We start from the raw sequence: 24103 nt of genomic DNA, 5'->3' as shown, positions 1-24103 counted from the left end.
CCATAGTAACGCGAAGTACGCGTGTTCCAAAGATGTCTTTGTTGTCAATGATACGGCCTTGCTTTTCCAAGTCTTTACGGAATTTAACCTTGGTGCTTACCTACGTAGGCATTCCAATAATGTGAACGATATCACAAGGTGTTCAAGAGTACCGTTAAGTGTCTACAGCTTAGGAATTTGGTGCTGCGACGAAAGGCTACAATGAGCGTGTCCGAAATAGCAGAGTTTTTGGAGACTCCCACTGGAAAAGACAAAATGATAAGGACACTATGTTACGCCGCTAAACTTACATCTGCGTTGGTTAAATCGGAATCTGCATCGGAAAAATTAAATTCTTTCGGCAGTCAACTGAGTAACTGTCGTGTTATATTACGGCTGTTCGATGACTTCCCACAACTAAGTTGTACACTGGAGTATGGTCTTGGTGCGCAGGTTAGTATATATATTATTTAATTCCACTCTCATGAAATTTATTTGGAAACAGATGCTGACTGAAACTCTAACCACTGCATTTTAGGAACGTGATGTCTATCTCAGATTTTTCAATGTGCTCAGGAATTTGGTAGACCAAGCGTTCTTTCCAATTGAACACATAGAGTGGCTGGCAGATAACAATTACATTAATGTTCGGAGTGAACCATGGGCTGTATGTAGCACTTGGTGCTGGGTTATCTCACTGGCCTTGTCACTGATGAAGTAAGTACTAAAAGGAACACGAATAGAAGTTTTAATCAAGAAGAGAAGTCCTGTGCCAGTAGTAGTGTAAATCAAACTATTTACTTGTACAAGCTGTTGCACGTTTTGTCTTGTGGAAGACAGTCTTCTCTATGCATTCCATCTGTTAGTGTACTTCTGCCTGTGAAGAAAATTGTACTAACCCTGTCCCTTCTTTAAACAATCCAGGTCACTTAGAACCATCAAAAAAATGAATAAGCGAAAAAAGTCTCTGAAGGAAGTAGACTCCGAGCACAAGTAAGTATTCAGCAAATTAGAAAACCTAGTTAATTATCTCTCTTCTTCATAGAGAATCCATACATGCAAAAAGACTTTGAAACATGAAACATGGTTTCTTTTATTTTTGAAGAATGTTTTGGTTGCTGTGCATGTGTGCTGTATGCACAAGACATTGACATTGAAACATTTTTGTTCCTTCACAACTGCTAGTAAATGTCAGCCTATGATGTAATCAACAGGGATGCAGTTGTTATGGCAGCAAAGAGACGACGTGAAGTTCTGAGTGCTGTCCGGAATGTGATAGACCTGATCCATGCTATACATTGTCTTCCTCCTGGCTTCCTATGGTCAAGTCGCCTAAGTAGGTTGCAGGTTAGTATGCCATCCCACCCTGGTCATCACAGTTGTACTCATAAACTCATTATCTTATTTTTGGTGGGCTAGTTCTTTATTTTAATGTCTAAGAAAATTGGGTTACCAAGAACTTGAAGCAGATTAACTGAAATCTGCAATGCAGCTTGCAAATTCCAAACCACATTGTCACCTTTCAACCTAACCTAAACTTGGCCAATGCTACAGACCAGTATGTCGCTACAGCGAAGGTTACTTATTCACATTTTTTGGCTTTATCAACTGATGATTGTCAGCTTTTAACCTATCCAATACTTTGGGCTTTGTCACAGATGTATTTGTCACTACAGCTCACATTCAGAAAAATAATATAGATGCATAATAATATTGTCATTGTTCTACTCTCTTTCTCTTTTACATGGTGGGCTAAAGTTTACAATGGGCTGTCCATGCACAGTTGTTGGCAACACCTATGCATGTATGATTAAGAGCAAATGTGTTATTACTTTTGACAATACAAACTAATCACTTATCTTCGGCCACCCACCTCCCTAGCCCCATGAAAAAGAAACAAATGAAACATTGACTCACAATTCATCTGTTTCGCCATCTTACTTCCCCAACAGCCCTTTGTAAAGTTTTACCCATGTATGCTGTCACATGCCACAACACCATTATAGCATAGGATGAAACTGACATCTGGTATTGGTGGCTTCAGTTGACCCCATTAAACTTACACGTACATCACAAAGCGGTAAGAGAACACAAAGCAGCAAATATTAGTGTTTTTTCCCATGTCAGCCGCTATATACTTCATAGAAAAGGGCTTTAATAAACAGGGTTGCTACTGGTAACTTGCTTTCCTCATTTTTGTGTGCTTTTTCCACCCTGGAATTTCCATTATCATAACACTATATCACTTCGTAGTTTGTATGATTAACTACTACTTTTTATTTAGTTTGTTACTTGTCACACACAAAAAATTCTTCAGGTTAAGAAGAGAGTACCTAGTGATGCCAGACTTGTTATTTATTAAGTTATGGGAAGCCTTCGATAAAGTGTGCTATCAGAAAACGAAATGTGTGATTATAGCATATGAGATAGAGGGATCACTTGTTGTTTACATTTGATGCACGCATATAAGAAGAAGATTGTTCTCAAATGCAGGAAGTGTTGTTTAAAATTTGGTGAAAATAGTGGCAGCTAATCTATACCATAATTTAATTTAATATGTCAGCAGGCATAAATACTTGATTTTTTTTATTAGATTGTTTCTGAGCTATAAGTATAATCCGACACATTTGGCTAACAATTAGGAATACACACCACACCTAATTTAATATGAAATCACTGCATAAATCTATTTGTAGATGTGTCAGAGACACACTCATTGGAAAGACCCTGCACTATTCTGCTGCTTCCATTTCCAATGCACTTTCAACGGAACTAGAGGGAAGCAGGCTTCTCAAAGAATCAACTGGAGGGGCGAAAAAAAAAATTCTAAACACAGCTTGTTTTCCCATACATGACATGGAAGCAATAGAACAGGTAGATTCCATCTTCCTAGACTCCAGAAGGATATTAGACAGTTTACCACATTCAGTGTTGCCACAGGTTCTGGAAATCAGGGAATTTCAAACACATCAGTGAAGTTTGAAAAAAACATTGGAAAAATTTCATTTTTGTCTTAATAGATTAAATGCTTTGTTTACTGAGGTGTCATGCATTGTTGCTGGCTGGTTGCAGCTGAGTACATGTACTGCTTCTCTACTCCCTTATTCCTACTGCTTCTGCCCTCCGTACCACTCCCCTCAGCTTTCAATCAGTGCTGCCATCACTTCTTGCAGCTAGCCTAGCAGCTGCCAATGAGAGGCAGGGAGGTGTAAGGAATAGTCTGTTTGGAGAGACTATAGACACAACTGAGTGCATGTCCCTGAGTTGTGTCCGAGTTTTTAGACAACATAGTTGTGTGGAGATAACAGCGATTAATTTACTTATAATCAATTATTCAAAATGACAGTCACAGTCGCATTTTTTATTTTGCCGCCGACTGGTTTCAACGCGCGATGGGGTCATCTTCAGAGCAATTTACACTGTAAAGTTATAATATTAGTAAGAAATCATGTACATAATCTACAAATAATTAGTCAAAGTTACATAAATAAACAGATTTTTATACCCATTTGGTCGCTCACTGGAGTTGTCACCCTGCCTGTGCGCGGTTGGTAACTACGCATGGTTGGTTCTCTTCATGAGCTTAAATAAATGAACGGGACAACAGTTACCTGAATTTTAAATAATTGTAAATTTCTCGAGATTTAATTAGTTATAATTATTATTTATTTTGTTTTATATTACAACTGGAACAAACTTTAAAATTTACGATTTCTTGCTTAAGCACTGTAACTCCCGTTTGTCACCATGAAGGGTGTCACCATCTGACCACGTGTTGTTGGCCGTTATTTAAGTTCGTGCTTACTTTTGTTCACAGTACAGAGCAAATGCAATTGTTGGCAGTGTCTCCGTATCAAGTGCAAGGCAGCCTTTCCTTCACATTCTGCTATTGCCCCTTATTGACAATATAATGATTTTATCTAAATTCAGAATCTAGGTTTTGGTGACAAAAGATACAAATATTTACATTGTTTCGGCAGCCCTTTCTTCATTTTTTGCTTTTACTGGTTGCAGGTGATTCTTTTATTAATTTAAACAGCACTTTTGAATTAATTATTTTGTCTCGAAGGCAGAATATTCACTTCTGTATTGTAGCCCGAGATCTAGGTTAGCTGGGAAGGAGACAGTTAGGATGAGTTGGCAAAGCTAATGAAAGTGAACATTAAATACAGGTTATAGTGATGGGTTCACCCATGGCAACAAAAGTGCCAAAACAATGGAAAAACAGAAAACGAGGACTCAGTGTCCATTTATTTATTCTATGTGTCTGTATTTTCTCCTGCAAACTAACTTGTTTTCTCTCCAATAATTCAGTTTCATGACATATTTGTACCTAGTATATTAAGGTGGCTATTGTGTCATATGCTTAATAGTCCTCCTGCGATCAAAATGAAAACATTGTTGGGTCATGGGGTGTAAAATTAGGTCGTCTGTCATCATAAATTGCCACAACAGGTGTTACTGACATACTTATTGAGGTTAGGGCACAAATGGCCTGTTGTAGTTTATAAATCCACGAACGATGGCAGTTCGCGCGGGTCGACTCACGGACAGGGACTGTGTTGTTGTCAGTTTCAAGCGACAGTTTTTGTAAGTGCATTCACAAGCTTTGCGCTTGGAGGAAGCGTGTATCCTGCAAATTATTTCACACTTGCTTATGTAGAATTTGTTGCTTACCACAGCCATCAGTGATGACAACTTGCAACAAGTAGAATAAAATTTCACTAAATAACACACTACAATTATATTAAACGACAACACTGCATACAACATTCATAGCAGAGTGCTCAAAACACTACCGAAAGTTCATAGGCTGTCGAAGAATGCATGGTGTAGGTGTGCGGAACAAGCCTGAACTTGGCCGCCATCATTTGTGACTGAAACTAGAGTGACAGAGGATACTAGAGCAATATGTAACCTCTGCCACACACTATGGTAGCTTTCAGAGTTCAGGTGTAGAGGTAGAAATATTCTACATATATATATTTTTTTCTCTCAGAGGATGTCTAGGATGTCGTTATCAGGAGAAAGAAAACTGGCGTTCTACGGATCGGAGCGTGGAATGTCAGATCCATTAACCGGGCAGGTAGGTTAGAAATTTTAAAAAGGGAAATGGATAGGTTGAAGTTAGATATAGTGGGAATTAGTGAAGTTCGGTGGCAGGAGGAACAAGACTTCTGGTCAGGTGACTACAGGGTTATAAACACAAAATCAAATAGGGGTAATGCAGGAGTAGGTTTAATAATGAATAGGAAAATAGGAGTGCGGGTAAGCTACTACAAACAGCACAGTGAACGCATTATTGTGGCCAAGATAGATACGAAGCCCACACCTACTACAGTAGTACAAGTTTATATGCCAACTAGCTCTGCAGATGACGAAGAAATTGAAGAAATGTATGATGAAATAAAAGAAATTATTCAGATTGTGAAGGGAGATGAAAATTTAATAGTCATGGGTGACTGGAATTCGAGTGTAGGAAAAGGGAGAGAAGGAAACATAGTAGGTGAATATGGATTGGGGCTAAGAAATGAAAGAGGAAGCCGCCTGGTAGAATTTTGCACAGAGCACAACATAATCATAGCTAACACTTGGTTTAAGAATCATGAAAGAAGGTTGTATACATGGAAGAACCCTGGAGATACTAAAAGGTATCAGATAGATTATATAATGGTAAGACAGAGATTTAGGAACCAGGTTTTAAATTGTAAGACATTTCCAGGGGCAGATGTGGACTCTGACCACAATCTATTGGTTATGAACTGTAGATTAAAACTGAAGAAACTGCAAAAAGGTGGGAATTTAAGGAGATGGGACCTGGATAAACTGAAAGAACCAGAGGTTGTACAGAGTTTCAGGGAGAGCATAAGGGAACAATTGACAGGAATGGGAGAAAGAAATACAGCAGAAGAAGAATGGGTAGCTTTGACGGATGAAGTAGTGAAGGCAGCAGAGGATAAAGTAGGTAAAAAGACGAGGGCTAGTAGAAATCCTTGGGTAACAGAAGAAATATTGAATTTAATTGATCAAAGGAGAAAATATAAAAATGCAGTAAATGAAGCAGGCAAAAAGGAATATAAACGTCTCAAAAATGAGATCGACAGGAAGTGCAAAATGGCTAAGCAGGGATGGCTAGAGGCCAAATGTAAGGATGTAGAGGCCTATCTCACTAGGAGTAAGATAGATACTGCCTACAGGAAAATTAAAGAGACCTTTGGAGATAAGAGAACGACTTGTATGAATATCGAGAGCTCAGATGGAAACCCAGTTCTAAGCAAAGAAGGGAAAGCAGAAAGGTGGAAGGAGTATATAGAGGGTCTATACAAGGGCGATGTACTTGAGGACAATATTATGGAAATGGAAGAGGATGTAGATGAAGATGAAATGGGAAATATGATACTGCGTGAAGAGTTTGACAGAGCACTGAAAGACCTGAGTCGAAACAAGGCCCCCGGAGTAGACAACATTCCATTGGAACTACTGACGGCCTTGGGAGAGCCAGTCCTGACAAAACTCTACCATCTGGTGAGCAAGATGTATGAAACAGGCGAAATACCCTCAGACTTCAAGAAGAATATAATAATTCCAATCCCAAAGAAAGCAGGTGCTGACAGATGTGAAAATTACCGAACTATCAGTTTAATAAGTCACGGCTGCAAAATACTAACACGAATTCTTTACAGACGAATGGAAAAACTAGTAGAAGCCAACCTCGGGGAAGATCAGTTTGGATTCCGTAGAAACACTGGAACACGTGAGGCAATACTGACCGTACGACTTATCTTAGAAGAAAGATTAAGGAAAGGCAAACCTACGTTTCTAGCATTTGTAGACTTAGAGAAAGCTTTTGACAATGTTGACTGGAATACTCTCTTTCAAATTCTAAAGGTGGCAGGGGCAAAATACAGGGAGCGAAAGGCTATTGACAATTTGTACAGAAACCAGATGGCAGTTATAAGAGTCGAGGGACATGAAAGGGAAGCAGTGGTTGGGAAGGGAGTAAGACAGGGTTGTAGCCTCTCCCCGATGTTGTTCAATCTGTATATTGAGCAAGCAGTAAAGGAAACAAAAGAAAAATTCGGAGTGGGTATTAAAATTCATGGAGAAGAAATAAAAACTTTGAGGTTCGCCGATGACATTGTAATTCTGTCAGAGACAGCAAAGGACTTGGAAGAGCAGTTGAATGGAATGGACAGTGTCTTGAAAGGAGGATATAAGATGTACATCAACAAAAGCAAAACAAGGATAATGGAATGTAGTCAAATTAAGTCGGGTGATGCTGAGGGAATTAGATTAGGAAATGAGGCACTTAAAGTAATAAAGGAGTTTTGCTATTTGGGGAGCAAAATAACTGATGATGGTTGAAGTAGAGAGGATATAAAATGTAGGCTGGCAATGGCAAGGAAAGCGTTTCTGAAGAAGAGAAATTTGTTAACATCGAGTATAGATTTAAGTGTCAGGAAGTCATTTCTGAAAGTATTTGTATGGAGTGTAGCCATGTATGGAAGTGAAACATGGATGATAACTAGTTTGGACAAGAAGAGAATAGAAGCTTTCGAAATGTGGTGCTACAGAAGAATGCTGAAGATTAGATGGGTAGATCACATAACTAATGAGGAAGTATTGAATAGGATTGGGGAGAAGAGAAGTTTGTGGCACAACTTGACCAGAAGAAGGGATCGGTTGGTAGGACATGTTCTGAGGCATCAAGGGATCACCAATTTAGTATTGGAGGGCAGTGTGGAGGGTAAAAATCGTAGAGGGAGACCAAGAGATGAATACACTAAGCAGATTCAGAAGGATGTAGGTTGCAGTAGGTACTGGGAGATGAAAAAGCTTGCACAGGATAATTGTAAGTTGACTGTAATACATGCTACACAGTCTTAATATCTTCATTTTGAAAGAACTTGCATGGAGAGCTGCATCAAACCAGTCTCAGGACTGAAGACCACAACAACAACATATTTTTTTCTCTGCTGTTAAGAGGCAAATTGCAGCTCTTAAGAATTTTGATGGGACATTTCTTGTACTAGTTGACCTGTGTTTTGCTTGTGCTCAACCGTGTATCTAGCTAGTTTGATATTTGAATGTTCCATTCAGAAATTCTTCTATAGAGTATTAGGAGTTTATTACCTATTAATATTTCCTCACTGCTGATTTAGTCAAAGATTTTTATGGCTAAGTATCTCATTCCTTTCTGTACCATATTATGGCTGAGTAATGAATAGTGGAAATTGTTGCTGCTTCTAGTATTATACAAGTTCTTTCAAAATGAAGATATTAAGACTGTGTAGCATGTATTACAGTCAACTTACAATTATAGATAATACCTCAAATGAAAGAGAAAATCAAACAGTTTCCCTGCACATGTTCAATGTGGGTACCATTCGTCACACCTAGTAGATAGGTGAGGTCTTCCCAAACCTTGATCAGTGTAGCTGGAATAATCATTGCAACAATGCTGTTTCTTAAGTTGGGGTAGATTGACTGGTAGTGGAGGCACATACAGATGATCCTTTATGAACCGCCAAAGGTACAAATCACATGTCATCAGATCGTGTGTGAATGTGGAGGTCCAGCAAAACACGCTCCTGTCATCTGGCTCCTTGCAGCCAATCTCCAGTCAGGTACGATGTTGTTTAACCAATGATGTGCTGAGGTATGCCAGTGATGTGGTGCACTATGTTGATGCCAAATAAAGTTCTATGCTTCAGCTTCTTTAAATTCAGGGAAGAGCCACATTTCTAGTGCATAACATAAGAAACAACAGTTACAGTTGTTTCAATGAAAAAGAAAGGCCCATAAACTTTCTGCCAAGATATCACTAAAAGCATTCAATTTAGGAAAGCTTCGTGGTATCAGTACCATCTTGTGGGGATTTGATGACCCCAGATGCACACATTTTGTGTGTTTGCATTTCCACTTATGTGAAATGTTGATACCGACGACGGCACAGTCCATAAAATTGTCATGCAGCAACATTTTGTTTGCAAAGTTGGCATGTAAATGTGTGCTTTAGAGCTTGTAAAAACTGTTGGCAATAACGAAACAGTTGTAAGTGTCTCCTTAAGTCTCCACACAGACATCACCGGAATTGCTAAGTCATGACTTGCCTTCCAAATTGATTTCTTGGGGGTGTGCATGAAAGACTCTCATTTGTTCAACACATTCCTCACTCTTTGTCATTCCATACTCTTCCATTTGTGCACAGTTATACAAACAAAACCGTCTGACTTGCTCTTTCATTTAATGTATTTATAATTGTGAGTTGAATGTAAAAAAATGCTACAAAGCCTTAAAACCTATATATTCATTTTGAAATACCCTATATTTATGGATATTTTCAAACTGTGGTTGATTACTGACTAGAAAGTCCATAAGAGGGAGTAAATGTGCTACTGGTCTGTTGTCAGTATGACAGATTATTTAAAGAGCTGTGTACAGGATTTGTTCGTAAAGTAATGAGTCTGACCACCAAGTAGCTCTCCAGTTGATAGCAGGATACTCCCCAGCAGGGGATTTGTGCTGGGGATCTAAACTAAGCAATGCCCTGGGGAGCAGTCGCATCCGAGCTCTGAGCAGTGAGGATCATGTATGGTGCAAAAGCTGTTCTTGAGCTTTTGTCATGGCAGGTGCTCTACCATAACATTCCAGCCTACACCACCTTCTTTGTGACCACCTGCCCGGCCTGGATAGGGGTTTCAACCTTGCAACAGCCTCCGCACATCCCCGATAGGAACCTACCGAACGTATCTGTTCCCAAAGCTTAAGAGAAGCCTGAAAAGTCACATTTTTTATGATTTTTCCCACCAACCGATGGGCTGTCACGGTGTCTCTGAAAGAGGTTACAGCAGCTGGCTTCCACGGAGCCTTTGCAGCACGGGAATCACATTGGCAGCAGTGTATCAGTGCCCAAGCAGACTGTTTTAACAACACTTACTGATAAAATCATTAATTCATTTTAGAGGCACGCTAAAAAGTAAGTGTACTGTGACCATAACAGGCTCCGGTTTTTGGTTTTTGAGGGTTGGCAACAATGGGTGGCTGTGGGGAGGGAGAGGGGGGTGAATCTTTGCATTTGTAGACTAATTGTTATTCGCAAGCACAACAACTGCTTTCAGCTTCACTCCCCCATGGTTATCCTGTTTGTGTCAAGGTCCATCAAATGCTGAATTCTTCACTTGGTGTTGTTTACAGTAGACTGCATGATGGTCTGACCGAGGGAGAAATCAGAACTTACCTCTCTGATCAGGGTGTCGCTGTAGTCCATCAGGTTGTGAAATAGGTTGATGCATCCTTAGTGTGTACACGCACTGTTTTTCTCACATTTGATAGAGCAGTGCTTCCATCAGAGATCGAAGCAGGCTGTGAAATTATCACAGTCCAACTGTACATTCTGAACCCGATGCCGCTAGCAATGTTATAACCGCATTTGACTGTCCTGTTGAAACCTGGCCAAATGTGTTAATTGTGTTAGGGATGCTCGTGAGGGCGATTGCCCGCCACCTCCTCCCCACTGTATTAATTGCAATGGTGACCGTGCAGCAACATCACAAGAATTTCCTGTGTATCACGATGAGTGGGTTGTCCAGGAGATCAGAGTGAAGGAAAAAGTGCCTTACCCTGTCACTCACAAGTTGCATAAGTTGTTGGCCAGTCAAAAGCCCCGCATTTTACCATCTGGCACTCACAGTACCGTTCTCAATAAACCGCGCTGCACGAAGAACCCTGTCACGCAGACTTGCAACCTCAAAATTGGCACCGTGGTTGTAAAATCACCCATTGTCACAGCTGCATTCTCATCTCATTCTCCTCCAGCTGTGCAACGAGCCCCCAAATTTTTACCAAGAGTGTCAAAATCACCTGCTACACAACAGGCAAGTCAGAAGGAATATTCCCATGAAGACTCGGTACGTCTCTCTGGCCGACAGACATCAGAGATTTCATCTGCCAACCGCAGAGCCTCCAAGAAATGTGATGTTTATGTGGGACGCTGGTCACCTCAGTCTGATGGAAAATGAGGGCTGCTGAGGCTGCCGAGACTGCAGTCCTCCTACCTCAGCCCGCTAGTTCTTCCATTCCTTCCGATGTGGTCTAGTGGCTAGCGTTGCTGCCTCTGCATCACAGGATCCCAGGTTCGATTCCTGGCCGGGTTGGGGATTTTCTCTGCCCGGGCACCGGGTGTTTGTGTTGTCCTCATCACTTCATCATCATCATCATCATCATTCGTGACAGTGGCTAGATTGGACTGTGAAAAAAAAATTGGACTGTGTAAAAATTGGGACTTTGTATGGGTGCTGATGACCGCACAGTTGACTGCCCCACAAACTAAACATCATCATCATCATCATCATCATCATAATCATCTCCTCTCATTCCTCCTGATGATCTCTGTGTTACCGTCTGTCAGCAGGCATCATCACTGGTCTTTCCTTTGCGGGAACAAACTCCAGGGAATTAAACCTCTCCCGGCTGCTTGGTTGACCTCCTCTAAACCCTCTCGCAGCGAGGAGAGATCATGTTAGCTGTGTTGCATATTGGGCACTGTCGTTTTAGCCATCAACATTTGTTAAGTGTTGATCCCCACCACTTTGTGCTAATTGTCATCAACCTTCGACTGTTCGCCAATTGCTGACTGAATGCCCTTTTTTTAACCACTTACATTCCAATCTATGTTTGCCGTCTGAGTTATCGGCCATTTTAGCGAATGACATATCGGCTGTCGACCGTATTTTACTTTTTATCTGTTGTGGCAATATGGCAAAGGACATTTCATCTTAAGTTTGGTACCTCCATTGTCTCTGTGGCATATTTTATGGACCTTCTTCCAAAAGGAAGTCTTGTTCTTAACCCTCTTTTCTTCCAGCGATTGGGCTTAACATGTAGTCGCTTTGAGCTCCTTTTTCATATTAGTGTTCTAAGGTTCTGATGTGGGTGCGTATGATTTTAGTTGTTTTTGTGCCCTAAAACACCACAAAACAAACGCCTCCCTCATTTGTGTCGACCATGGAAAGCTCTATTCTCCCTGCCCACCAGATTGCACAATTTTCTAGAGAGAAAAGAAAATGCAAGAATACAGAAATACAAGACTGGACAAACTCGGTTACCAAGAGGTCAGGAAGAAGCACAAGCAATTGCACCCAGCGTGTCAAATAATGTCATACACTACAGCTATGACAACGTCGCCCTCTTTGACGATGATACTTCGTTCCATTACACTTCCTACAGTGGGCCCTGAGACCTGCTCAACCATGCCTGCCCCATGATAGTCCGGGGCACCTTGCTTGCTGCTTTCCCCACATGTACTTTGGAATTGATGGCATCCCACCCACTAAGGACATTAATCCCCATCTGTCATCCAGAGACAGATCACCTTCAGCCAGGCGCTCTCGCCAGGAAGGGGTCCCTCGGGACAAGTTCTTTCGAGGCTGCAATGGTACACCAGCTAGTGGCTGCAGGAGCCATAGGCTTCTCACTGCAGGGCTTTGTAATCATCATCCTTACCTGAAACTGATACAGAGAAGCCCTCGCAATCATCGAAATTCTCTAAGGAGAGGAAAGACGAGAAAAAGTCCTCCAAGAAAAAGGACATCCCTGTGTCCTCCACACCACCAGATCCTGCCTGTTCCATTCCTGTTACTGAGGTAGAGATTCCGGCGTCCCCTCCGGTCTCGTTTCGCACAACACAATGGAACCCAGAACGTATGTATATTGATGCCATAACCCCTGAACCAGTGGCAGCAGGTGACTCTAAGGCATAACGTGTCCCCTTGTTCCCTTCATGGCATCACAGTACATCAACATCATTATTTTCCAGTGGAATTGTAGCAGTTTTTCCACCACCTGGGAACCTACATCTTTCAAGCACATCACCTACCTTCTGATTTGCCCTTCAGAGACTTGGTTTCCAGCAGCTCAGACCCCAGTGCTTCGTGGATAGTGTGGATGTTATTTGAATTGTGCTTTCTATTGTAGGGCGTCAGATGGAGTTTGCACATATATTCTAGATACCATATAGTGAACTTGGGCCTCTTAATACACCTTTAGAGGCTGTGACTGTTCGGCCAAGGACATTTTAGGATATTACCATCTGCAATGTTTAGCCCTCTTCTGCTGCGGTGAATGTCTCAGAACTTGGTGTTTGCATTGATTTCTCAGCTCCCCCCACCTTTCCTAATCTTGAGTGATTTCAACACCCATAACCCTTTGTGAAATGGAACCATGGTCACTGGTTGTGGTAAAGACCTTGAAAATTTACTGGCATAACTTGACCTTTGCCTCTTGAATGTGGGTACCCTTACACCTACACAATTCAGTGCAGCGCACGAAACCTTCTCAGCTGTAGATCTTTCTGTTTGCAGTCCTTGTCTTCTCCCATCCATCCACTGGAGGGTCCATGATGACCTGTGTGGTTCTGACCACTTCCCAAGCTTCCTGTTCCTCCTTCAGTGTAACTCCCCTGGATGCATGCCCAGGTGGGCTCTGAACATATACCAATGAGTGGTCTAGAATAAAACTACAACCATCGTTTCGGCAGCCGATTTAACAATCCCCTGTTCTGCTGGCCTGCCCCATTGGAGGACAGCACCTTGGTGGTCCTCGGAAATTGCAGAGGCCATTAGAGATCGCAGATGGGCTCTCCAATGCCATAAGCAGCACCCATGTATGGAGCACCTCATTGCCTTTAAGCAGCTCCATGCCCAGGTGCACAACCTAATGGAAGCGAGAATGATGGGAACAGTATGTTTCAACCAGCGGACCACGTGCCTGCCCTTCACAGGTGTGCGCGAAGTTCAGATGTCTGTATGGATACCAGACATCTACAGGTGTATCTGGTATTACCTTAAATGGCATTGTCTGCATTGATGCAGGCACCATAGCGAAATGTTTTGCTCTGCACTATTCTCAAGCATCAGCATTTGAAAGTTACCAACCTGCCTTTTGTGTCCTAAAGCAGTGGAGTGAAAGCAGTTATCTTTTACTGCCTGCTGCCTGGCACCATATAATGCTCTGTTCAGCGAGTGGGAATGCGTCAGTGTCCTAGTCCACTTTCCTGATACTGCCCCAGGACCAGACCGCACAAACAATTGGATGAGCATGTACCAGTGGATTGTCAACTGGTGTCATATCCTTGCCATCTTTTACAGCATCTGGAGCGAGGGGAGTTCCCATCGCAATGGCATGAAACCATCATTGTTCCAATACTGAAAGCAGGTAAGTACCCTCTAGAGATGAACAGCTATTGCCCAAATAAGTCTCACCAGTGTTCTCTGTAAGTTGCTTAAATGCATAGGGAGCTGGCAGCTGTGTTGGCTCCTTGAGTCCCAGGGGTCTTCCGGCTCTGTCCCAAAGTGGTTTTTGCCAAGGCCACCCCACAACTGATAGTCTGGTGTACCTGGAGTCTGCCATCTGAACAGCTTTCGCCCGACGTTAGCACCTTATAGCTGTCTTGTTCGACCAGCAAAAGGCTTGTGACACTGCATGGCGACACCCCATCCTTGCTACTGTACGTGAGTGAGGTCTCCAGAGTTGGGCCCAGTTTTCATCCAAAACTTCCTGTTGCACCATATTTTCCAGGTTTGAGATGGTGCTGTCCACATTACCCTCATTTTCAAGAGAATAGGGTCCTTTAGGGCTCTGTTCTGAGTGTCCCTCTATTCCTTGTAGCCATCAATTGTCTAGCAGCAGCTGTGGGTACTCAGTATCACCCTTCTTGTATGCTGATGACTTTTGTCCCTACTATTTCTCTTCTAGTGTGGGTGTTGCTGAACATTGACTGCAAGGTGCCATATAAAAGGTGCAGGCATGGACCCTCGCCCATGACTTCCGATTTTCTACCTCCAAGACTCGTTTCATAACACTTCTGCCGGCCGCGGTGGTCTTGCGGTTCTAGGCGTGCAGTCCGGAACGGTGCGACTGCTGCGGTCGCAGGTTCGAATCCTGCCTCGGGCATGGATGTGTGTGATGTCCTTAGGTTAGTTAGGTTTAAGTAGTTCTAAGTTCTAGGGGACTGATGACCACAGCAGTTGAGTCCCATAGTGCTCAGAGCCAGTCATACACTTCTGTCAATGTCGTACCATTCACTCACTACGTGAGCTTTACCTCAGTGACCAGCTACTCAGTGCGCTGGTCTTGTATCGCTTTTGAGGATTAGTCTTAGATTCTCGGTTCACATGGGTTCCCCATTTTCACCAGCTTAAGCGGAAGTGATCCTTCTCTAGCTTTACAAAGCCCTGATACAATTCCACCTTGATTGTGAGAATCTGGAATATGGTTCAGCATCACCCCCTCAGCAGTGCGGACATCGGATCTGATACACCACTGTGGGGCTCAACTTGCAACAGCAGCCATTCGAACTAGCCCTGTGAACAGCTTACTTGTGGAGGCTGGGGTCCCTCCATTGCTGGTAAGGTGCCAGCAACAGCTTGTCAATTATGCTACCGACATTCATAGCTCCCCTAAGCATCTGAACTACCATCTCCTCTTTCCAAACCCTGTTATCCATCTCCTACAATGGCGGCCCTGATCAGGAATTACCATCACAATCTGCATCCAATCTATCCTCTCTGCACTTCATTTGTTTCCTCTTCCACCTCTCCTGTGGACCAACTTCCATACGCCTGCACGGTGCATCCTTCGGCCACAGCTTCGTCTTCGCCTACGACTAGGTCCAATAAACTCGGTTCATCCCGAGGCCCTCCGATGCCAATTTTTCTCCATCCTTAGCTCATCCTCAGGGTTCAGTAGTTCTCTACTCTGATGGCTCAGTGGTTGCTGTTCATGTAGGCTTTGCTTGTATTCATACTGAACTGCTCTTCTTGTTGGATGACTGCAGTGTTTTCACTGCGGAGTTGGTAGCTGGTGGGTCCTTTGTCATCTGGAGTGACGACTTGAGCAGTTTTCAAGCTCTTAACCCTGTTACCTTCACCACCCCATGGTCATTGCTATCCAGGATTCCCTGCATGCCCTTGAACAGTGTGGATGCCCAGTGACCTTCATCTGTTCCCCAGGCCACATAAGAATCCTGAGGCATGAACTTACTGATAGCCTGGCTAGACAGGCTACCAGAAAACTGACTCTTGAGATCGGTATTCCGGAAACAAACCTCCGATCTGTATTACACTGTCATGTTTTAGGTGCCTGGAATATGGATTGGCTCACTCTATCTTCACCAAACAAACTACAAGTGATAAAGGAGACTATTAATTTGTGGAGGTCCTCCATGCAGGCCTCCCGCAAGGACTCTACTGCCCTTTGCCAGCTCTGCATCGACCGTACATAGCTGACTTGTGGTCATCTCCTTCGTAGCGAGTACCCACCTCACTATCGATGTGGTGCCTGTTTGATGATAGTTAAGATTTTGTTGGCCTGTCCCAACCTAGTCACCCTGCGGCAGACTCGTCATCTTCCTGACTTGCTACCCCTGATGTTAGGAGATGATGCCTCAGTGGCTAACTTAGTTTTACATTTTATTTGTGAAGCAGGCTTTTTAAGGGAGGGCTGCTTAACCTTATCAGCTCATTGAGAGGTTGGCAGAAGACTTCATTGCCTCCTCTGCCCAGGCCATGCTGCAGCTGTCTGGGGTTGGTGGACCATCCTACCTTCTCTTTGCTCTTCTCCTCCCCCCCTCCCCCGCTCCCCACCTCATTTGGTCTGTTAGAGTTGTTCGTCTTTTGTCTCTCTGTGCTTTTCTTGGCTTGTGTGTGTTGCTAGTGATTCCTAGGCACTCGCGGAGTAGAGTACCTCTGGTAAGTGGTGGGGGCTGTGGGATGTATGTCCCCTCATTGCACTGTTTTGGGGTCTTCCAGCTGCTCCCTAGATGGGGCAACTTGCTTGGTTTTCTTCGTCTGTTTCCCTTTCTTCTTTTTGACCCTTACCTGAGCTTCGCTGACATAGGCAGAACCTAGGGGTTTTCTACCTCTGGGTTTTGCGTAGTAGGCTTTCTCTGATCTACATTCATAAATAGTCGTGTCTGTTAAGAGGATGAAGGGACTGATGACGTAGTACTGTGGTCCCTTTAAGCATCCAACCAAGCAACCATCACAATTTTTTGATTTTTTTTCCTTCACTTGCAATGCCAATCCTTGCTTCATACCAAATTTCATGATTCTAGGCCAATGGGAGATACCCTGTAAGTTTTGATAAGTGAGTTTGCAAGTATCAAAATATGTGTGAAGTCTTGCATTGTCAGGGAGAAGGACAATTCCCTTTGTCAGCATGCCGCATCTTTTGTTTTGAATCGCTCTGCATAGCTTTCTCAGGGTTTGGCAGTATGCTTCTGCATTGATAGTGGTTCCTCATTGCATGAAGTCGACCAACGAAACACCATGCTTATCCCAAAACACTGACACCACGATTTTGCGCTGGGACAGAGTCTCTTTGGCCTTCATCTTTTCAGGCAAGTGTGTGTGTCTCTATTCCATGCTTTGTTGCTTTGATTTGGGCGAGATATGCGAAACCCATGTTTGGTCTCCAGTTACGATCTGATTCAAGAAGCCATTACCTTCGTGATAACAAGTCAAGAACTTCATCGTACACTCAAATCTTTGGTTTTCGTGGTCCTCTGTTAGGAGTTTCGGGACCCAACGGGAGCACTGTTTCCTAAACTTTAGGTGTTCAGAAACAATGTTGTAAAGCACTGATCTCGACACGTCAGGAAATTCATTTGAGAGACCTGTTATTGTGAAGCGCCTGTTCTCACGAATCCTCGCTTCAACTGAAGCCACCAAATCATCTGTAATCAAAGAAGGGTGACCGGAGCGGTCCTCATCATGGAGTTGTCACAGCCATCTCTGAATTCTCGTACCCACTTACGCACTTTGATTTCACTCATAACAGTATCACTGTACACTTCGCAAATCTGTCGAATTTCTGCAGCAGACAGGTTCCTTGCTGACAAAAACAGTATCACTGAGCGAACCTCACATGCGGCGGGCGAGTTGATAGTCTTCAAAATTTTGAAAGCACAGAACAGAACCGTACAGGTTAGCTACAGAGCTGAAACTGAGCACAGTTTTTCCCAAGGCATGCCAGTACACAACGCATGCGCTTGTTGCCATTGCGCGCGAACTACTAGTGTCTACAACAAGACGCATCTTACTTTTAAAAAAACACGCCTCGTACTTGTTGACTATTTTTAAGACTCTGTATGTAGTACATCAATCAGTATACTAAGGTCTACAGTCCCCTTGCAGTGTAAAAGATTGGAGCTTCTAAGTCAATTCAATCAAAACATACAGGCGTTTACATAATGTATGTCGATACTCGCAAACACACTCATTAAAGCCTGTGGTATGCACCCTCTTGACCTAGAATCATGAAATTTGGCAATAAGCAAGGTTTCAAAGTTGAAATAGATTAAAAATTAAAAATCATCCGCGATTTATTGGACAGTTTTGGCTGGGAAGTGTTAGACCACCCACCCTACAGCCCTGATCTTGTGCCAAGCAATTACCATCTGTTCCTCCACCTCAAACACCACCTCAGTGTTAACTGTTACAATGGTGACGACAACGTTAAAATGGCAGTGAACTCTTGGTTATTGGAGCAGGTGGCAAGTTTTTATGAAGAGGGTATATTAAAATTGGTTGAGAGGCGTGATAAGTGTTTAAACAAACTTGGCAACTATGTCAAAAAATAGAGTGAAGTATGTACTTTCTGAAAATAAATTTGCTTTTTTGAAATAACCTTTCATTGTGTACTTATGTTCAAATGGAACCTTACTTTAAAAAAAACATGCCTCTTATATCAACTGTATTCCATAATTTTCTTTTTCAAATACACTTTTTCTAAAAAAAAATATAAAAATCTAGTAAACTTTCTGAAAATGACTTGTACCACACCCAATCTCATAACTTTTCAGTCAAACCCTGCGTGTATGATATTCATTAAGTGTAAATCGTATAACATGTGGAGTGTTTGTGATATTGATGTTCTTCTTTCCTCAGGTTGGCACTGTGGGAACACTGTCATCTCTGCTCGGTCTTTACATGGCTGTTACATCATTCCGAGCCAACAGGGCTTGAGCACATTCAACCGATGTTTCCTATAGGGCAGCGTCTGCAAACAGAACAACTGTTGCAGATCTCTACAACGTCAGCCTGTTATACATAGCATAAATCTTTAGTCTTAGTAAAAGTGTTGGATGTGCTGCCTGCTCTCGATAACTGGCGGTTGCCTAGTATTATACAAATGTAAATAGCCCTAAAATACCTTTAAAAGATGCATCTACCTGTTCTTGGTGTAAGGTAATTTTGTGTTTAAATGGTTTGGAGCTTGTGGGCAAATGACACAGGTTGATGATAAACATTAACAAGTGCTAGCTCTGCACATTTGTAGCAGTCTTCAGTCTGTGAACTACCTTGATGCAGCAAATTGCCCCTTGAGGCACGAGCTACAGATTTGAAGATGACATGCTGCTGTATGGTTGGAAACTAGTGTATTAACTTCTTCTTGCTCTTTGCTTCTCTAAACTTCCTTTGAATTTCTATGCCTCCAGATTTCTCAAATATGTATTACTTCATCTTGGGTAATGGTGTATTCAGTTCTCTCTCAAATTCTGGTATATTGTCAATCCAGCTCTTCCTAGTTGTGAGCAAAGGGTTTGGTTTAAAGACCTGCCTGTGCAGTGTCTCTGGTGTAGGCATGTCATTTGGAGGTTTTTAGGTTGCTTAATTGGGCTCAAATGTCCAACTGTTAGGTGTTATATTTGCATTCTCAATACCTCCAAACTATGTGCCTCACCAGAGACACCATACAGGTAGGTCTTTAAACCAAACCCTTTCCCCATACTAGTAAAAAATGGAAGAAGCGGGTTGACAGCATATCAGAACTTAAATCTGTATTGTTTGTAGAATGTTGTATAAGCCAACCTTTGATCCTCAACAGATCTCCTATATTATAGAAATATGAATAGTACAAAAATGTCTATATATGTCTAAAACAAATGTAACATTTTTTGAGCTTGTCTTCCAGTTTTAGTTCTCAAACGCAGATGAGGAATGTTGGCAAGTGCTATGGTCTAAAGTAAATAATAGAAGGAAAAAGATGATGGCAATTTTCAAATCAATATGCACAAGATACTATTGGCAATTTAGGTTGGCAATTTTAAGTTAAAAAGTATTGCACAGCTGTAAATACATTCTAAATCTTTAAATACACACCGTGACCAGCTTTGGATTTTTAAAGTTCAAAAGCAATAGTTACATATAGATGTAAATCAGAAACACAGCTCATCATTACAAGTTAGCATATTTGCTGTTAGAGGTATGTTGTAAGCTTGTTGCTTTTTTAAAATCCAGTTGTCACTGTAGGATGTGCTTAATATATTTTCTCTTGTCATTGCGTATTACAAGAATGAGTGAAGCTATTACAGCCTGATAATGCAAGTGATAAAAGGTAATCATTGACTGCAAAATTGAGCTGTAGACAAACATAAAGTAGATCGAAAAAGTTGCTGACCTAAGAAACAAAGCAGTCTTGGGCTGGGCCCACACAGTTGTCCTATCTAGCTGCCTCTCCACCACCCAACCCAGTATATCCTGTGATACACATGACTTTAACTCAAAAGGAGGACATTGTCCAAAATCTCAGGAACTTTTGCTGTCTTTAATTTTTATATTTTTTCGACTAGCCAGAGGCACATGCTGAAAGCAGAGTCTGTTGTGTTGACAACTAGTGAAGGCATTGCCAAATGAAACAGTGGAAAATCCAGTATGGAATAATGATAGTATTGTGAAAAGGATAGATTGTCACTCGTCATATAGAGAGATGTTAAGTTGTGGACAGGCACAACAAAAGGACTGCTAGACACAAGAGTTTCGGCCATAATGCCCTCTTCTAATATTGACAACACACACAAACTCACACACACAAGCACAACTCAAATGCAGCTACAATATATGTTGAGTAACACTCTATCCTTTTCATAATATAGTGAAGGCATTGTGAAACCCTCATGTTAGGGGGCTGATGACCTCATATGTTAAGTCCCATAGTGCTCGGAGCTATTTGAAACACTCATGTTAAGTGTCAAACAAATGTAAGATAACTGTATTGTGAGTGGTGAGTTTTACACCTTCCATAATTTGTACTCCACCTAAGGCCTTCCAGTACCAAGCTAAGGTTAAGGTTGTACTTTGCAGAGTGTTGTGAATAAAGTTGAAAAGTAATATGTAAATGTACAAATCCAATACAAAAGAACAATGGGAATGTAAATGATGGAAATGTCATATGTCCTTGGAACCTACTGTACGCAACTGTTCTAATGAATTATGGACTCACCTTTCATCCTTGCGTGTGGGTTCCAGTTACTTCATCTTTGTTAACTAATGCATGTGCCAAATTTTAGCAACAGGAAAAGTTACCAATGTTAATGGAAGACTGATTGCCTTGATTTTATGTTTGTGATTGTACTCTTTCCTGTTTTTATATATTTGACATACTTTTTAGATTCTAATTTGTCAAAGATAACTGTATTTTCAATCAATCTGACAAGCATGTTCCATGTTGCACATAACATCTGGACCACTTTTGTTTTCTAGGTCTTATCAGTTGTCTCTCCAATTTCTGTATTAACTACATCTCTTCCAGTTACATTTGTTCCAAGTGAATGTCATAGAAATATAAAAATTAAATGTCAAACATGAGAACTGTGTTCACTTAGCTGACACCCACTACTACCATTACTTTTTTCACTAAGTTGACTGAAAGCAGACTGAAGGCAATGATTATTATTTTCACACTAACATGCCGGAAATACATTACTGTTTCATTTTTTCCTATTACATTGACATCACAATAAAGTAATCATATGATAATGTACTTTCCAGGAACTGGACTACCCAGACTCTGTTTCAGAAATGAGGGAAAATTACGGTGAATAAATATTCAGAAAAGTTGTAGTTTATCAAATTTGAATATGTCAGACATCATCAGTAACACAATTTACTACCACACCCTTTATGGTACAGTGGAACATGTACTCAATTAACTCAGTTTTTCCCCTGCAAAAACAGTTTTTGTAAAGAAATGGTGGGTGGGGGAATAGCAAGAAAATAATTTTGTATGTTTGTGTGCGTGCATGCATGTGTTTGTGTGTACTGAATCTTCAGATGATGTATTTATGGTCTTCCAAGCCTAGAACTTGACTTTACACAAAGTTGCTGTATGTACTTGGTTGCTTAATCTTGCCATATTTTAAATTTTTGTTGATGAATGAGTCCAAAAAGTTGAAGTATTTCTAGAATTATTTTTTGTGTATTGTTTTTACAGTTTATGGTTGTGACACCTTTGCAACTGCAATAAGTCTTCAAATGGGCCAAACAAATTATTTATTTTGCCACAAATTTGATCTTATTTCTAATTGTAGAATTGTCTCTTAATATTTTTCTGCATGACAAATGAATGGAAATATGCAAATTAAACCAACTTTCTGACATCGGTATCAGAGTAACAGCTGCTAAATCTAAATGTGCAATACCTGTATGTGATATTCTGTTGACATCCTTACCAATATTCAGAAACATCAAGTTTACTTATTACCATTCTTCCATGTTCTGCTGCTCTGTGTTCCATCCAGTCTTGTTAACACCAGCAAGACGAAAGAGAGGTTGTCGTACTTACACGTGTGCTAGTGGTATGAAAATGGTCTTGTGTGTTTCTTTTCCACTCGGGTTGTCCACAGTGCTCAGTGGCAATACTTTGAAATAAAACAAAATATTCCTAAAAATAAAGACTTATTGAAGTTGTGAAAGACTATAAAATGCATGTATTGTGTTGTGTGTATATATATTGAGCTGATTGCTTTAGTGGCATTGGTCTTTATTAGGCCTGTTTACATTTTGTATACAGTATTCTAAACTGATCTTTTACTGTGACTATTGTAACACTACTGGTAAGGTAATAAGATTAGTGAAAATTGCCGTGAAAAGGAACAGCCTCTGTGCATTTATATATACACGTGCCATCTGTCTGGAAATATTGTATGGTGGAAGTGATATTGGTGGTGACAGTAGTAACATTAACTATCCAGACAGCATCTATCATTAGTACCAAGTATTCAGCAGAAAAAAAGTTATCTTTACAAAATATTTGCTCAACCTTGAGAGCATTCCACCGATATTGTCCCCAATTTTGTACAATGTATAAGAATACCATGTTAAAAAAATTAGGTGAATATTAGTATATAAATAAATTTTATTTTTTCACATGCGGTAGTTTTTGTTTTGTTTTAATCTCCTTCTGAAAACCTTTTCTGTATTGTCACTCTGTCCATTTTTTATTTAACCATAATGTAACATTGCTTAAAGTAAGCAATGTCTTGTAATGAAAACATGTGGTGTGATTATAATTTGTTGCTGTCACAGTTGGAACAAATCATTTCACGAGGCAACAATATTTACACTGAGACTTAGACAAATCTACTGTTAACTTCCTTAATTGTGTCTTCTAGTGAGAAATTTAGCACAAATAATGTGCTAAGGAGGCTATATTTCTGCGTGATTCAGAGGCTGCGGCATTGAATGTCTAATCCAGTCAGAAGCTTTATACAGGATGAGCTTTTTACACTGTTGTATGTATATTCTAACCTTATGTCAGGTAGGACAAACGTGAAATTGTCTGTAGTACAAAGACAAACTATGCTGCATAGATTTTTAAATTTTTTTTTCAAAGAATGTAGTTTGCAAAATATAAATTTAAATCTTTACAATTTATTGTAATATTAATTTAAAACACATGATACTTATATACAGTAAGTGTAAGTTTTCAACTGTAAGCATGTAAATTCTTTTGAGCAAGGAACACAGAAAACTGTAGACTTTATATTAACATCAACCATTTTCAGTTACTTTTATGTAACGTCCTCCTGACCCCTACCTGCACCTCCATGCTCCCTACAGTAAAATAAGATCAGGTCTCACTGCTGTTTCTCTTGCGGTTCTACTTAACTGTTTCGTAGATGAGTACCTATCTTTGTTTATCGTCTTGAAAGGGTATTGCAAGTGCTATCGCCCTTTTACCTCTTCCAGTGCTGTAATTGTCTAGGGTAGTTAAATATTCTGTATTTAGTTAAAAGTTGGCGTGAATAATATTTGTTCAATGAGAGATCTTGATGCCTCGAAGA

The 24103-nt window shown here is 41.1% G+C and overlaps 1 protein-coding gene across 1 annotated transcript; it reads left to right on the top strand.

Moving 5' to 3' along the window:
- Positions 1-56: 56 nt before the first annotated feature.
- LOC124552461 (peroxisomal membrane protein 11C) lies at positions 57-23188 on the top strand. Its single transcript, XM_047126736.1, has 5 exons — positions 57-432; positions 518-696; positions 904-972; positions 1194-1326; positions 18927-23188. Exons 1-5 carry the CDS (start codon positions 202-204, stop codon positions 19002-19004), a joined length of 690 nt encoding a protein of 229 aa, XP_046982692.1. The 5' UTR covers positions 57-201; the 3' UTR covers positions 19005-23188.
- Positions 23189-24103: the final 915 nt, after the last annotated feature.

Source organism: Schistocerca americana, chromosome 10 (assembly GCF_021461395.2).
Source record: "Schistocerca americana isolate TAMUIC-IGC-003095 chromosome 10, iqSchAmer2.1, whole genome shotgun sequence".
Classification (NCBI taxonomy): Eukaryota; Metazoa; Arthropoda; class Insecta; order Orthoptera; family Acrididae; genus Schistocerca; species Schistocerca americana.
Note: the sequence above shows the minus strand (reverse complement) of the source record. Positions and strands in the feature narration are given on the sequence as shown.